This window comes from Semicossyphus pulcher, unplaced genomic scaffold (genome assembly GCF_022749685.1).
Source record: "Semicossyphus pulcher isolate SPU_LCO1_2020_fin unplaced genomic scaffold, fSemPul1.0.p SCAF_1, whole genome shotgun sequence".
NCBI classification, from domain to species: Eukaryota; Metazoa; Chordata; class Actinopteri; order Labriformes; family Labridae; genus Semicossyphus; species Semicossyphus pulcher.
In genome coordinates this window covers 6,114,600-6,130,190 of record NW_027211603.1, presented here as the reverse complement: position 1 = coordinate 6,130,190, position 15,591 = coordinate 6,114,600, and the positions used below count along the sequence as shown (strand labels likewise).

At 40.4% G+C, this 15,591-nt stretch overlaps 1 protein-coding gene across 1 annotated transcript in view; it reads right to left on the bottom strand.

Moving 5' to 3' along the window:
* Positions 1 to 12,446, bottom strand: part of luzp2 (leucine zipper protein 2) — a 189,030-nt gene extending 176,584 nt beyond the window's left edge. The window contains exon 1 of the mRNA XM_069657841.1: positions 12,210 to 12,446. Coding sequence (XP_069513942.1) covers positions 12,210 to 12,271 — 62 coding nt within the window. The 5' untranslated portion in view covers positions 12,272 to 12,446. The remainder of the gene's footprint in view (positions 1 to 12,209) is intronic.
* Between the last annotated feature and the right edge of the window lie 3,145 nt (positions 12,447 to 15,591).

Below are 15,591 nucleotides of genomic sequence, written 5' to 3'. Positions count from 1 at the left end.
TTGATAAAAAGGAGGAAAGCACTGAGATTTCTCGGCCTTTTTCTCACACGATCTAAGCTTATTTTGTGTAACTGCGTTATTTATGATCCCCATCTTCTGTCCATGCCAGAACCAATATCTCTACATCCTCTGATCCCTCTAATATAGTGTAATATAGTAATGCCTTTGAGCACTTTGATTCATTCCACAGTGAACCAATTAAACAGCAGAAAAGAATGAAATTGGGAAATGGATAGATTGCTCGTGGCAGCTTAATGATTAGAGAATTAGCTTATAACAGATAGATGAATCCCGAGGAAGGCTGAGAATATCAAGGTGGGGAAGGTGAGAATGTTCCCTCCTCCCCGTTTGATCCCCGATAACTACTGGAGAGGTAGTCCTACAGCCAGCACTAAACTACCCGCTTCAGTGGAGCTGTTCAATCGAAGACCATGCAACCTGTGAAGGGCAGCTCCCGGGTGTCAGAGAGTGTAACTTTATGAATGTGAAAACATGCTGAGGAAGACCTTGTCTGCTTAGCAGCTCCTCTGTGGATAGAAAAGGTGGAAAAAAAACAAACAAGCAGCAGGGAAGCATGGAAACAAGAAAATCAGCCCAAACACAGGTTTTGTCTATCTTCCTCCTCCTAAATCTCATGTATGCTTGTTATCTAAACTCTATGAACTGTTGCTATTCCAATTAAAGAATACCCTCTTTCTATAATGGTGTGAAATAAATGTCTTTATAAATGTCATTTTATCAAGAATGTATTTACAGGAGGTTTTACCCGTCAGGAAAGTGTGTTTGCAATGCCACAATTGTCCTTCCTTTGTCACTTGACCCACTGTGTTGGTCAAACAATCATATGGAAAATATTTTCACTCAACTTGCCCCCAGACATTGTAGCTATATTCTGGGCATGTCCTTGTGTTGCCACATATAATAGACATTCAAGGTGTTCCTACTATTATCTAAATCTCTGTATTTAAGATGTTATTGCAACACTGCCTGGAAACACAATTTAATATCATTCAGTAATCAATCTATAACCTTACGTCTCTTCATTCTCATCCTGCTTGTTTTCATCACCGTTTGAAACAAGTCTCAAGACATTAGAATTGGTTAAATTAAAATGTTAAATGACTCATTTCTGATGAAAAATGCTGGAGTAGTTTAGATGTTTTAGCTACAGAGGGAAAAGAACAGTTTGGTAACCATTTAAATCAGCTGAGGGACATTTTCAGCAACTTCAGCCCATTTGGTGACTGGCCATTCAGAGCTGTGTCCATTTCCCACTGAACAAGTCCAAGTTGGGCCCACATGGGTTGCACCCGGGCTGATCAGGACCCAGCCAGTTCTATCCTCAGTTTTAATTGAGGACCCACATGGGAAAGCCCAGATGGACTAATAAAGGGCCCTTGATGGGCTCCATATAGGTCCTATATGGGTACATTAATCCTAGTAGGGACCTATCCATTATCCCTATTCACTGTTTGAAAGGTATGAGAATTTATAGCCCATGTATACTCTTCTGGCTGACCATGCGTTCCCCAAAACCAGCCAACTTAATATCCACCGCGAGCCCATGCCCAGTTGAAGCCCACCTAACCCAGGTGGGCTATGTTGGCCTTTGGCATTTGGACGTGTTGGGACTTGGGCTGATTCATTAGCTACCAGTTTGGCTGCTTACAGCGTTGTCAGGGGGTTTTCATGATTGAGTGTGTGGCTGTTTTAAATGCATGGCCGTTGGGAAGGGCCAACTGCTGCGTGAAATGTTGCAGAGAAAACCTTGATGTGGCTACTTCCATGGCGCTTGAGATTCCGCTTGTCCAATCTACTTCAATGTTCCTGGGTTTACAGCAGTACGCTCACCAAGTGTGAATTAATGGGATGAACGGCTCTTGAGTAGGGACAAACAGCCAGACGCACAAGACGGAAAGAGTTTCCTTTTTAGTTAGATAATGCAGTCCATAATGTAAATGCTTGTTTGGGACAATATGCTAACATCCTAATCATACGTGTAGACTTTGCATTAATATTTTACTGTTTGCTTATTAAGAGATTCAGAAAACGAGATGTATTGACGGACAGATAAAGAAATATTCTGCCCTGGTACCTGAGAATGTCATCACCATAAAATCTAAACGCAACCTAGAAATTTGCAGGCTCAGCTTCTCATCTGATATTACTTGTCAAGCTTTAATAGCATTAAGAGCCGCAATGGTTGATTGATCGGTCGACTGATCGGTCGACTGACAATAAATATCCACAGCTACTTTGCTTCTTCAATGTTGAATTTATTTGTCAGTTTATCTTCATTTTTAAGCAACAACGCCAAACATTTTTTGGACCCAGCTTCTCAGAGGTGATGATATGCTGCTTTTCTCAGTTTGATCTCATCGTAAGCTCAGTGGGTTTTTGGAGTGCTGGTTGCACAACGCATGAAACACCATGGCATCACCAAGGGGGGTATTTGAAGGGCATTACTCACTCATTTCCTGACGTCATAGACCAAGCGCTTAACTTGATTAATAATATAGGATTAGTCAGTAATGGAAATAATCACCAGTTGCTGCTTGGATGGTAATTAGCTAAAAATAAATTGTTATGACTGAATGTTTCCTCTCCTGGGGGTTCAGAGCACAGATGCTGAGAAATCATATATAAAGCTTGGGACATAAATACACTTTGACTTAAATCTAATTCCATGACTGACATCTACATTAAAGGACATATGGACGGCCCTGCACGTCAGTTTTCATACACAAGCAAACAACTGATGCTTTCTCCTCCATGCTTCTCTTCAAAGACAATATCTGCTCGGGAACAGTCCCATGTAAACAACAGACATTTTATAAGAGGAGCCACTGTGACGAGGGATGCTGCTCAGCTTTTGTGTATTATGGTTATACATCTTGCAGTACAGTGTAAAACAAAGAGCCAAGTCTTCCAGTAATGACTCATCACTGAAAGGACACGAGCACCATGTTTACAGGGACTGAGCAATTAAGTCCCTGCCAATTACAACAACGACTGTGACAAGCGAACACAAATATCTACAGTGACAGCAGGAAAGCAGAGATATGAAGAGGTTGATCAGCAATAGAGATTCACATCTAACTTCAACCACGGCTTCTCTTAATCAACAGCTATATTAAATTGGAGATGCATTGAGAGGGCAATGAGAAGAAATCAATTCTTTGAGCAGAAAGTGGGAAAAAAGTAAGGTCCCTTAGGACACTAATAATTGTTTTGTATCTTTGAAGTTATCACTGTATTGAACAGGGTAAAAGCGTATTAATAAAATTGTTTTTTGAGTTAGCTTGAAGGGCTAATTTTATCTGTAGTCCCTGGGTCGATAATAGTTGAAAGAACAAACATTAAAAATAAAAGTACTGCAAATAAAATCCAGATAAAAGCAGTAAAAATATGCAGATTAAAACGGAGGTTGCACTAAATAAAGATTTTAAAAACATGCCTGACTACCTAATGACCCATTTGGACACTTGAAAGCTGCACAAATCAATATTTTTTATTTTAGCACCTTTGGGCTTTTTGTTTTGATTTTTCTGTGAGAAAACTCAACTTTCAACCTCATGCTCAAGTGCACCAGCTGTTTCCCACCCACTGTTAAACCCACTCTGTGCTTCCTGCTCAACAGCAAACAGCAGCAGATACATTTAATGACTAGCTATGTGAATATCTACCAAGCTCAAGTGCCTAATCTATTTTCAAATAGTGAGGACCAAACCAGAGCTCGTAGGATAGTGAACATTTATCGGGTGGCAGGAACAAATCAATGTACATGCTGCTCTGTGGCTGTTGGCTGTGTAAATTAGCGAATGCATCACAAAACAAATGCTGCCATCTTCATGCGGTGGTAATACGTTAATACTGTGCTTTTGGCACAAATAAAGAACTTTATGCAAGTTTTACTTTAAATATTTGACTAAAATCACATTTTGTCAACTTTTACTGTGGACAAATCTATACACCACTATACAAACAAACATAATGTCAACCTTTTTTAATGTATGGTAGATAGTTGTTTTTTTTCATAACAAAAAGGAAGAAAAGAGGGCTTCAGGGAAATATCAGACATGCCTATGTCTCAGACGACTGGAGGGGCGTGTCACTGTCTGTTTGATTGGCAGCAGCCAGCGTGGTGCCTTTGTTACATCGTGAGAATGAGAGACAAAGTAAACAAACTGACACTCCAGCCCACATGTGATGGGAAGACAGCGTGCTTTTCGTGCCACTGAAGAGTGAGGACCATGGCTGAATGTAATTGGACCAGAGTAAGATTGAAGGTACATACACACATTTTTTTAATGTGCTGCACATGAGCTTCTTATGAGCCATCGAGCCTGCAAACTGACCAACTGGATACCAGACAGGTTCTGAATTTATCTCAAAGGAGATCATAGGACAAGTGATATAAATAGCTTTTTATGTCTGCTAAAACAAACTTAACTGCTATTTAATATCATTTGAACTTGAGCATATTTTAACTGTACTTCAGAGTTAATAAATTTGCATTTTGCACAGCTCATTGCCTTTAATGACTTAATTGTGCATATTTATGTTTGGAAAATACTCTCAGTTGCAGTTTATTAGTTGCACCAAGCTCAGAGTAATGCAGTGTAACACCACAACTCTGCAATAAATCCTACGTCCCCGAAGTTAGGAGTGTTCAGTGTTTGTTGAGATTGCTTTAGAGAGGTGTTGATTCGACTTTATGGTGAAGTTGGCAGCTACAGTCACAGCATAATGCTGGGGAATTATACCACATTACTCTGACAACTGCTCTGATATTTTGTCCAATGTGCTTAACAAGGGTAGACTAAATAATATAAACACTCAGTGTTACACAATAATATCACTGCAAAACACAATCTTCGAAATGTCCATAAAGGCTAAAACAATTTCCCTAAAAACCGAACATTAAAACCTGGATGAATGTGGAACTAACTGCAGGATTGTTGTATAAGACTGCATTTGTTTAGGTTTGTTCGACCTAATAAACAGGCCACTGAGTGTTCGGACATTTAGGTCTTTTACAAATGCTAATTAACTAATTAATTGACCAGTATTATGTTGTTTGATAAAACCACATATTTAGAGGGGCCTTTTTTGTGACCAGCCAAAAGCCCATCTGTGAAATAATCATGCTGTTTAATCAGCATCTCAAAACGCCACACCTGACAGGTGGAGGGATTATCTATGCAAAGAAGTGCTCAGTCACACAGATCAAACAAATGTATGCAGGAAATTTCACAAAAATATGTATTTTGTGTGCACAAAAAAAGAGCTTAAGATCTTTAATATAAACTCTTCAAAATGGGACCAAATTTCAAAGTTCTATTTTTTATATTTTTGGACAATGTGAATTTTGTAATTTGACTAATTGTGTGTAATATCAGTTCTCCAGTGGAAAGGAATTACTGCAGAAAATGTCCTACCATTACAAACATCTGAATTAAGCATCAGCACATTATTTTACCCACTGAGAAAACACTGAGCTGCTGAAATAGTTAAAGGGCCAGTTTGCCTATTTTTAACCTCAGTCCTATCACGCTGTTATGGGAGCTAATGTCATTATGGTAGAAAAAAAATGTAATTTCGCTCTGTGCATTTGGAGGATGTTATCCGCTTCTCCAGTCCCCGTCTCCGATGTCATGTCTCGTTCAAAATCGTCAGGTTTGAAATGTAGACTGCAGACCTGAAGATTTTTTAGACGATCCACCGGTATATTCTCGACGTATTTCGGATTCTGTCCCGCTCTGACCCATTGCCTGCAGCAAAATGGTAATATTTTACTCCAGCATCTCTCCTTGGGTCGTTCCTTTCAGAGGGAAGAGCGCAATGCACGCTGGGTGTTGTAGGAATGTAGAATGGGCGAAACCGCAAGCTGTTGGCGCAACATTCTCCACAGCTATGGCGCCAATTTCAAATATTACTGCTTCTATCGATTACAGAGAACACCAGCTTTGACCGACAGTGGCTTTTTACAGGGGATAACTGCACCTTTAATAAATGTTTTTTTATTATTAGGTTAGGATAGTTTGGAATAGGCAGTTCATTTAAACTGTATATGTAAGTGTTATATGCAGTGATGTAACCGTTTCTAAGCTGATATTAATGTCAAGGAGAATGATGGGTTTTTTTTAGCCTTGTAAAATATCAAGTTAATTCCAGGTCAGAATCCTTTCAATGCAGAAGTCAAGCCTACATTACATTCACAGTTCAGTCCTTCATACATATCTCTGACTGTAAAACTACCACATCTCTTTATCGCATTTTGAGACGAAACCAAACCTACACATGTCACAGCATCCCAAACGTTCTTGTTTTCACACCAAGCAAATATCCAGCATCTGGTATTCCACATCAGAGCATGACGCCATGCGATGATAAAACTTTGTGTTCCAGGAAGCACGGAAACAAGTATTCTATGACACACACTCTGTGTTTGAAGAATAAACACTGCTGTCATTTCAAATGTCTACTGAGAGCAATGAGAGCACCAGCGCAGTACCTGAAATGTGGCCTTGAATATAAAACGTCTGTCTCCTCTTCACCCTGCACTGATCCTGGTCCTTTTAATTACTTTCTCATTTGTAGGAGCCACCCAAGGTTCTGTTTATTGTGGCCCACTTCATTACTGTCATGTGGCCAATGTGGTTGCCATGGTGTGACCATTACGCCATGTCCTTTGAATTTCAATTATCGTTCACCGTCTGATTTGTGCTGAGGACATTACCGGGTGGCACAAATATCAATTTCTCTCATCTCAAGTAGTCCAACCACACCTCTGAAAGTCATATCTGGAATCATGTCCGCATTAGATGCTATTTGCCTGCATGAAAAACAGAGTGCAGATGGGTAATTTCCACACATACAAATGTTTTATGTTGCATGGGACCATTGGAGACACAGATTACTGCTGCATGTTAAAAGCAACTCTTTGGTTGCCTTTGCATGGTAATCAAGCAGATGGCCATCTGTTAGGTGCGCCATCACTGCAGTCAGACACTTTAACCACTTTCCACCGAACTCCTGCTCTACAAAAGGCATAAATGTTTATGCACAGCTTCCAGCTGAAACATGCAAAACCTCTATGATGTCTGTCGGTGTTAATAAAGCACCAGTTCATTTAGATAATGATGGAGCTCTGGCTCAATAACAATCATGACAAATGGCAACACAGCCAAGCCCGACTTAAAGAAAGAAAATTTACCTTCCAACGTAAGACTTAGTCATTAGAAATACTCTTTCATTCCCCTAGTGCAAAACAATGCCCAGGGATAAGAGGCGGATTGTCTCCACTTAGCCATTATCCCTGATAACCATTTGCGGTCCATCAATGTATGGATCGACATCACCAGCTCCCCCTGCTCAATAGTGAGGTCTAATTCCACATTTGCTTCACTCTTGACCACTAAACCAATTCCTACGCTTCAAATGTGTGAGAAAATATAAGCGAACAACTTCACTTTACACAGCAGGTTTCAACCCGGCATCATTAAAGTGCAAATCAAAACAAACTTCAGACTGCGAGCGCTCGCTCAATGAGGCGTCATGTGGAGTTTCTCTCCGCTGCTGTACATCTCCATTGCATTTATTCATTGTCACTTGTGAGAAAGTATTGATCGGATGTAAATGATGATCTGTGGGATGTTTTCAACTCGGCAAACATGTGACAGATTGAGACAGAGACGGCATCTGCTGTTGTGATGAATGAATGGGAGGCCGAGCACCATTTAGCGGTTGTTTGAGATACAGAAATCCACAGAGAAAACAGCCGCACAAAGACATGTGGCAGTATCTATGACAGCAAATACTGACATGTCTCCTCCCACATTTAGTTGATCCTTTTAATGTGATATCCTAACATTAAATGTGGTTTATCCATTCATGTTGCTACAAAAGGTTATACAAAGGAATGACCTTGGTCACCAATATCATGTACCATTTATTGTAATAGCCGGCGCCATCATTAATTGCTACACCTCATAAACTATCCTCCTTTTCATGTGTGACCCTATAGAAGATTAAAGACATACTCCACTTAATGCACAATATGTTCATATCCACAGGCAGATGTTAAGATATAAAGCAATGCCGCTGCGTCTCTGCACTCTATGTATAATCCAGGGCTCTCTGTAGTCCTTCTAATTGCCGTCCAAAATACTCATAAATATTTGATGTGGTGGAGATCCCACCAGATATCACTGTTTCCAAGAAGAGTCTGCGAAGGTAAGACACATCAAAGATAGTGTCAAGAAAATGTGTCAAATATGTTTCGAGAAAAGCTCTGAAAGGGAATATTTGAAAGTGGAAAAAGGTGGAACTGTTTGATCTTTATAGAGGAGGAAAAAAAACAAATGCAGAAATCCGTCTTACTCCACTGTACTGTACTGTAGGAGCTCCTCCACCCACCACCCCCAACCCTGACCCAGACGTGGGCAGTCATATCTCATGGGAGCAGTGTCAATGCAGCCTTGTGTTCTGCCTGAGTACGAATTGATTTCTACAATGACACATAGCCCTGCGCTACCATCATGTGGCCCGAGTAATCCACTCCATTCATTACACTCAAATCCTTTTTAATCAAAGTTGGCGTCAGAAGAGTTAATCTTACCAATCTTCTACAGATAATGGGAAATAGGGCTGGGCGATAAGGCCAAAATCCTCTCCATAAAGATATAGCAGGTTTTTCGGGTAATTTAACAAATAATGAGTCTATATGAAATAACCACACGGTAAGGCCTGTTTATGTTTTGAATTAAATACTTGACAAATAAGAGTCCTGAGTTTCTGTTTTTGCTTGGGCTGAGACCGAGTCCTTTCCTGCACATTGTGTGTGTGTGTGTCCACCCTCTCCATGTTAATAAACAGCGCCTCCCTCTATGGTTCGCTCCAGGTTCTTTCCCACGTGAGCGTCAGGCGTTGTCAGAATTATGTAAAAATTGCTGTAAAGCAGTTCAGACGCTGGTTTTGCAACATCACGATCACAAGACGATACAGAAAAACACACACAATAGACATTCTGATATTGATTTTACGACTTATATTGTCATATTGTGCAGCCCTAATGGGAAATGACGTTCCATAATGTTCAAAAATGGGAATTCTTGAAAAAATGTGAATGTGTATGGAAGGTCTATGCATGTTTTAGAATTCCTTATAACAGTGCAGCAGCCGACAGGATGCTTGATTTTAAGGCTATAAAGTGGAATTAACCGTGGACCAAAGGCTTGACAAAATGCTGCTATAATACATGAAAAAATGAAACGGTTCCTGTTTCATTAACTCGGGTTCCTTAAGGCGACTCTATCAGGTCACACAATGGAGGTTGCAGCTAACATAGAAAATGGATTCTCTCACGCACCACTGATGTGATGATAGCGGATCAAGCAAAGGCGCGGAGGAGCAATACGAAGACCAGACAGCTCTGGTCACAATTCATTTTCCTCATGCAGATGCACCTTGCAGTCAGTCTCTTCAGTGTTACCCCATTGCGACAAAAAGTGAGGATGTCACAGAAGATAAGGCTCGTGTGACCTACAGAGTAACAACCAAAAACAAGGTGTTTCGAGGAAGCGAGCCAAATCTGAAGACCATCTCTGTCTTTTCTTTAATGAGAACGAAAAGAAAGACAAATAAAAGCTGCATGTTTCCAAGATTTTAGTTGTAGAAAGTAAGTCGACATATTCTGCTCTGCTTTCAATAAAATCTGACAGTGTCAGCAGTAACAGAACCAATTCCAAGACCTTTATGTTAAATGCATCACTGCCAACTGTTACAGCCTCAGCAGAAGCGCTCCAGGGTGGCAGAAGATCAAAAGACAATATCGCTGGATATTACGCTGTGGCTAATTACCAGCAGCTATTAAAAGCATAGCTAATTCCGTGCATATGACAGAGATAAGGACATGTCAACCGCTGTAGGAGGAGGGGAAGAATGGTGAAGCATACAGGTGTTATGGATCAACGCGTTTCCCTTCTCAGCTGCAGCCTTTCATTGAATCCATTCATGGATTCTTGCGGTGATGAATCTTTGGAAACGGGAAAATAATATTAAGATGTCCTTGTTGACGTCTTATTTCTGTCCTCTTCATGAAAAATCCATCAACGACTCAGCCATGACTCATTTCAGGTTATGTTTTGTACAAACAGAGGCTGCCACCAAACTAAGGCGAAATATATAAGAAACACATTTTGTATGAGAGTCGGAGTTCATTTTTGACCTTGAAATCTGAACATTAGATCCAATAAAAAGCCTTTTCTTTACTAAGTTCACATATTGAAGGCTGAGAAAACTTCTTTTTTGTGGGGGAGACGCTCTGTAGTTAAGATGTCCTTTGTCAAAGATTTCAGTGAATTCGTGATTCAATGCAACACCAGTTCAATCAACACCTCTCAAATACAATGCCGACAAATTGGTTAAAAAGATGGGACTTGATCCAACGTTGTTTTTCGACTGAAAAAATTATCTTCATGTACAAAGTTACAGATGAAGGGATTGCGTTAATTACAGTTTGTAAGACTTTATTCAAAGTGTTGCCTTTTTTCAACTGCAGAACTTCAACACTAGCCGGTCATATTGCTGGTGTGTTAAGGACGAGGCACAAGTTTAATCTGGAATAAATTCAGCTTCAGTAGGTCACACTCCAGGCATCACCTCTTCCCGGAAAACCCCCTCTACCCTCTACGAAACCCTGCTTTCTGAGCGCATCACATTTTATGCAGAGTTTAGACAAACAAACTATCTAATAAAAGCTGATTATATCTGTGTGTTTGGGTAATTACTTTTCATGACATTCCCCCTGAAGAGGTAGCGTACAATCTGCGCTGACCTCCCAAATTACCGCCATAATGCCTCCCTCTTCAATTAGCACCCCCCAAAGATCACCTTTAAGGCCGATGATGGCACGCACTATTAAAAAATAAACCTTGAGAATCAAGGCGTCTCTTAATAAATCAAACCTTAAAGAGAGCATGACTCGTTTCATAGGCTAAACAAGTCTGTCTGTACGCAGCATCAAAACAGAAGAAGGTGATAAAACAGGTTGAAGCGGTTGCCTGGAGGTTATTTATGTATTTGCCTTTTAAGAGCAGTAAAATGTTTGTGTGTTAAAGGCTGTGCGAGTGCTTAATTTGCTGACTACTAAGTGCTGGAGGTTAATACATCAATGCAGCCCCTAGTTATGTGACTCATGCATCATCAGTGTACCTCTCTAATACTGACAAATATGCTGGATGTAGGGAATAACCTTGACTCCTTTCTCTACTAGTCTTTCGACTCTTTCTCCCAAGGCATAATTCAATAATTCATTCATTCATGTTTGGCATCACACCACGACAATGTAGGTACTTGTCCGTTTAGTTAACATCAACAACCAAACAATGAGTTCAGAGCCGTCATCCTTTCTCTGCGTGCATCTCTCAGCCACAGGATTCAACTAATCACCAAGAAAAGATAACAACAGCATCAAGATATTTCTGCGCCGAGCAGAAAAAGGAAAGGCAAGTTTTATAATGCATGCCTTCCTGCGTGTGATGTCTCCATGGTATAGTCAAAGCCCCCGAATTTCCTCTCCCGGCTCTCATTAAGGCAGCGGTGTCAGGCACTGGCAGAGAAGAAGGACGATTTTATCAATGGTTTAATTAATCATCAAAACTCTCCCTCTTCACACATTTCTCCCCCGATCATTCTTCTCCCGCAGAACTCTTCCTTCTGCTTCTCTTCCCAAAGCCTTATATATATCACACACATATATTCTCAGACGCACACACACACCTGCTCTTTTTTCAATATACCGCAACACAAGTAGCCTTGTCCTTTTACTTTAACTTGCTCCTTCCAGACGAGCAGGCAGCAGAAAAGTCCCAAAAAGCAATGTCACCACTATTCAGGAGGCATCGCATTCAGTGAATTAGCACCACAAAAGGACAACTGTCTCTCAGCCTGCACAGAACTGAGAGAGAGATAATAGCCTAGTTCAACAGATAAGCTCTTGCTTCCTCCTTTCAAGTCTTTCAGTCTCCAACATGCTTAGCGCACACAGAGCCGGACGAATTAAGGCTTCAGTGTTTGGCAGGACTGAGCAGACCTTCAGATTAGTGATCTAAGATTGTTCGCTTTGAACCCCCTGTTTGTTCCAGAGTCTCGTGCAGGCTGAAACAGACAAACAGACAAAATAAAAACTGTTATTAATCTCTTACCTGGTGTTGAGGCTTAAAGCTGGACAGAGAAGCAGTAAGCAAATAGCCTGGATGAATTTCATTCTCACACTCCCGTCTCCTTTCTCCCTTCTCAGATGCTTTTTGCCTTTCCCCCGCGTCTCTCTCCCCGCTCTCTAGCTCTCCCACTGGCTGCCTGGGTTTTTTAGCGCACTCTCACACACACACACACACACACACACACACGTACCAGACACACATGCGGCGAGGCAGACAGATGCAACACAGTGGCTCAGCGAGAGAGGGAGGATCTCTGGCTTTAAATAACACAGGGACACGGACCGACTTGCTAATGGAAAGGAGCGGGTGGGGGCTGAAATCAAGAGAGGGAGATGTGGGAGTGATATGATGTCAGCGCCCGTGCAGCTCCAGCTATTGGTGCGAGGCGTTGTTCTAGGTGCCGCTCGTTCCTCCAACAATACACCTCTTCATTCATCTCATGCTGCCTGTTTACTACCTGCAGTGTGATAGGAGGAGATACAACAAAGCATTTAGTGCAAACACTGGGCAGCACAAGCTCAGAGGGGTTAACAGTTAGAGTCACAGTTCAGTTAAAGCAAGACACTAATAGATTTAAAGTGTAATTAGCAATGAAGCTCTGTACTTAAAAGAGAAAGCAAGGTTAGGTTGTTGAATGGGGAAAAAAATCAATTACCTTCAGCAGGAGAACAAATCCCAAACTAATTGAAATAATAAACTGCAGTGCCAACTATTATTCTAATTTGTCTCTATTTGTTCTTTTTCTTTATTAGGCTGGAGTGATTTTCCCTCCCAGATAAGTCCAATTACACAGAAGTAAAAATGCACATTTTTTAATTAAGCGATGACTGGCGAAAGGGAAAGTTTCCAAAAGTAAAAACTCGCTGAAGAAGAATTGTATAAACCAAGACTGATGACAGTCATCTCATTAAAGAAGGACAACAAATAATAAAATAAAATCTCACTGAAACAGAGTTAAATGAAAAGTAGTAGTTCAAACAGTGCAGACGCAGTTGGCATTTCACCGTCTAGACTTTACATTTCAACACAGATGAATAATAACTTTAAAGCTCCTGTGAGGAACTTTCAGTTTGTGTTGATTTTGGCGCCCCCTGTGGACAAAGATGTACCTATTATCCCTCTTCTGATCTTGTGCTGTACACATGTAAGATGTGTTATCTGGTGAAATGTCTCCTCCTGCTTTCTTTTATCATTTAAACATATCACTCATCGAGAGCAAACAAAGGCTGTTTCACCCACATGCTGTGAAACTGACAATCTAGAAGATCTCAGTGTCGTTCTCTTTGGCACCGCCTAATGGTGATAAACAGTAACTGCAGGAGGACACAATTTTACCAGACGTATATGGTTGGATCCCTTTGTCACGGTTGTAACTCTTGATTTTCCTGGCTGACGGTCGCTTTCCTTTTCAGACTGTTTGCCTTCACCTGAGCATCGAATTTGTTTCTTTTTCCTTGGATTTTCCAGTATGGATTTTGTATCTGTAGTCATCGATCTTTTCTTTGTTTGTTCAGCCATATTAGATTACTAGCAGAGACCGGAAAAGCAGCCGCTTAGCTCCGCCTACTCTCTCTGGCAGACCAACCACTGCTGGGTGATGGAAAACGCATCACTAATTGGGCACCACTTGTGATTTTTTTCTGTGTAAGTCACCACCATATTCCCAGTCTGTAATTCTACTATATACTGCAAATGAAAAGGCTTTCATCAGTGGGCCAGAGGCTCAATCACCATTGTGTTACCTCATTCGTCGATAAATAGTGACTTAACAAACATTTATTTACATGAAAATCTTCGAGATTATCACTTTAAGTGAGATAAGATAGAACTTTATAAATCACGAAGGAAATTATAGCTCCAAAAACACATGGAGCTTACATGGGTTAATGCAAAAGAGACAGAGCCTAGTAGAAAAACAATATTAGTTATTTACAGAAGTAGGCAGGAAGTAAAGGTGGCAGTTAAACTGACAGTAGTATTGACAGTTATCAAGTTTATGAATTCAAAGACAGTGCATGATATAGAATGTAATTGTACACAATGTAAAGATTATATTGCTACTGAAACTGTACATGGTACTAATAAATAAGCAGAGGTATTGCGCCTGATTATGCACATTGATCTCCTCGTCTGACATCGACCCCGCAGCAGCATTTAGAGGCATTCAAAATATCTATACAGAAATAATCAATCTTGTCACTATTGGTCTTGTTTGCTTTTGTAGGTCACAGAGATGCATCACTATTATTTTCAGTTTCATAACCACCAAAAAAACTCCTCACAGGAGAATTCAGAATAAATTGATACAATGAGGCAGTACGGATTAAATATTAAATTAGAGGATATGTACAATTATTTAGCAATATGAATATACAGCATATTGTGTTACAGTACTGTTTAATTAAACTCCTCTAAAAACAGGACTGAAAATGTATTTGTCAAGTTACATGAATTTAATACCCGACTAATCAAGAAATTACTTCTCATTGATGCAGAAATTGCACCAAATTCCAGAGTTGCCTTCACAGGTTACAGGTTTGTGCTACATTGCTTAAGTTGAGTCCATTTCTTGTTTTATCGTTCCAGTCCAGTGAAAGATAGATGATTGGATTTCATGGCAATTTGTGTCGGCGCTCTTTATTATGACATCAAAACATCTTGGCAAATTAAAAGGTAGTCTACATCTGCAACCTACCATCATGATTTATGTAGTATTATGTCATTTTATAAACGGACAAACTGCTACTAGCGTCTCACAGAAAGTGTCCAATATATTGCCAAGCCAAGACACGCACAGCGCAACACTCTCGTGGGTACGCTCTGCCTCAATATGTTCCCCTTGAAAAATGTTTTTCCGTCAAGTATGACACCTGGCGGTTAAATGAAATAAACCAGGCAAACCTGTGGTTAAACTAAATATTAAACTGGTTTAAGAAGTTACACCGGCCCCGCTTCATTTGCCCACTCATTTACACTGCATTCAAAATGTCCCAGTTCCTAAATAAATTATTGTTTTGTTTCTTGTCAGCGCAGAATGTTAACGATAAAAATAAAACCCATTCATGGCTGGAACAGGTTACGACATCATGTCACTCCTCGTCCTCGGCCTCTCTTGTCCTGTGAATCGCTTTAAAGTTGGAGGTTATCGTCATGAAAGTAAGAACAGCTCAAGAACAAAGTCTTGAGGACAGAGGGGATGTTCCAAGTGCGACTCTAAGCCATGTAATACAGGTAGAATATTAAGCAGTCCGTACAAAAGGTGGAGGTCACACACCGCAGGCATGATAAATGATTTCCATTACAGCTTTAATAGAGTTTGGAGTATATTGTACCCTTCTATAGTCGTAGCCCATTTTCCGTACTG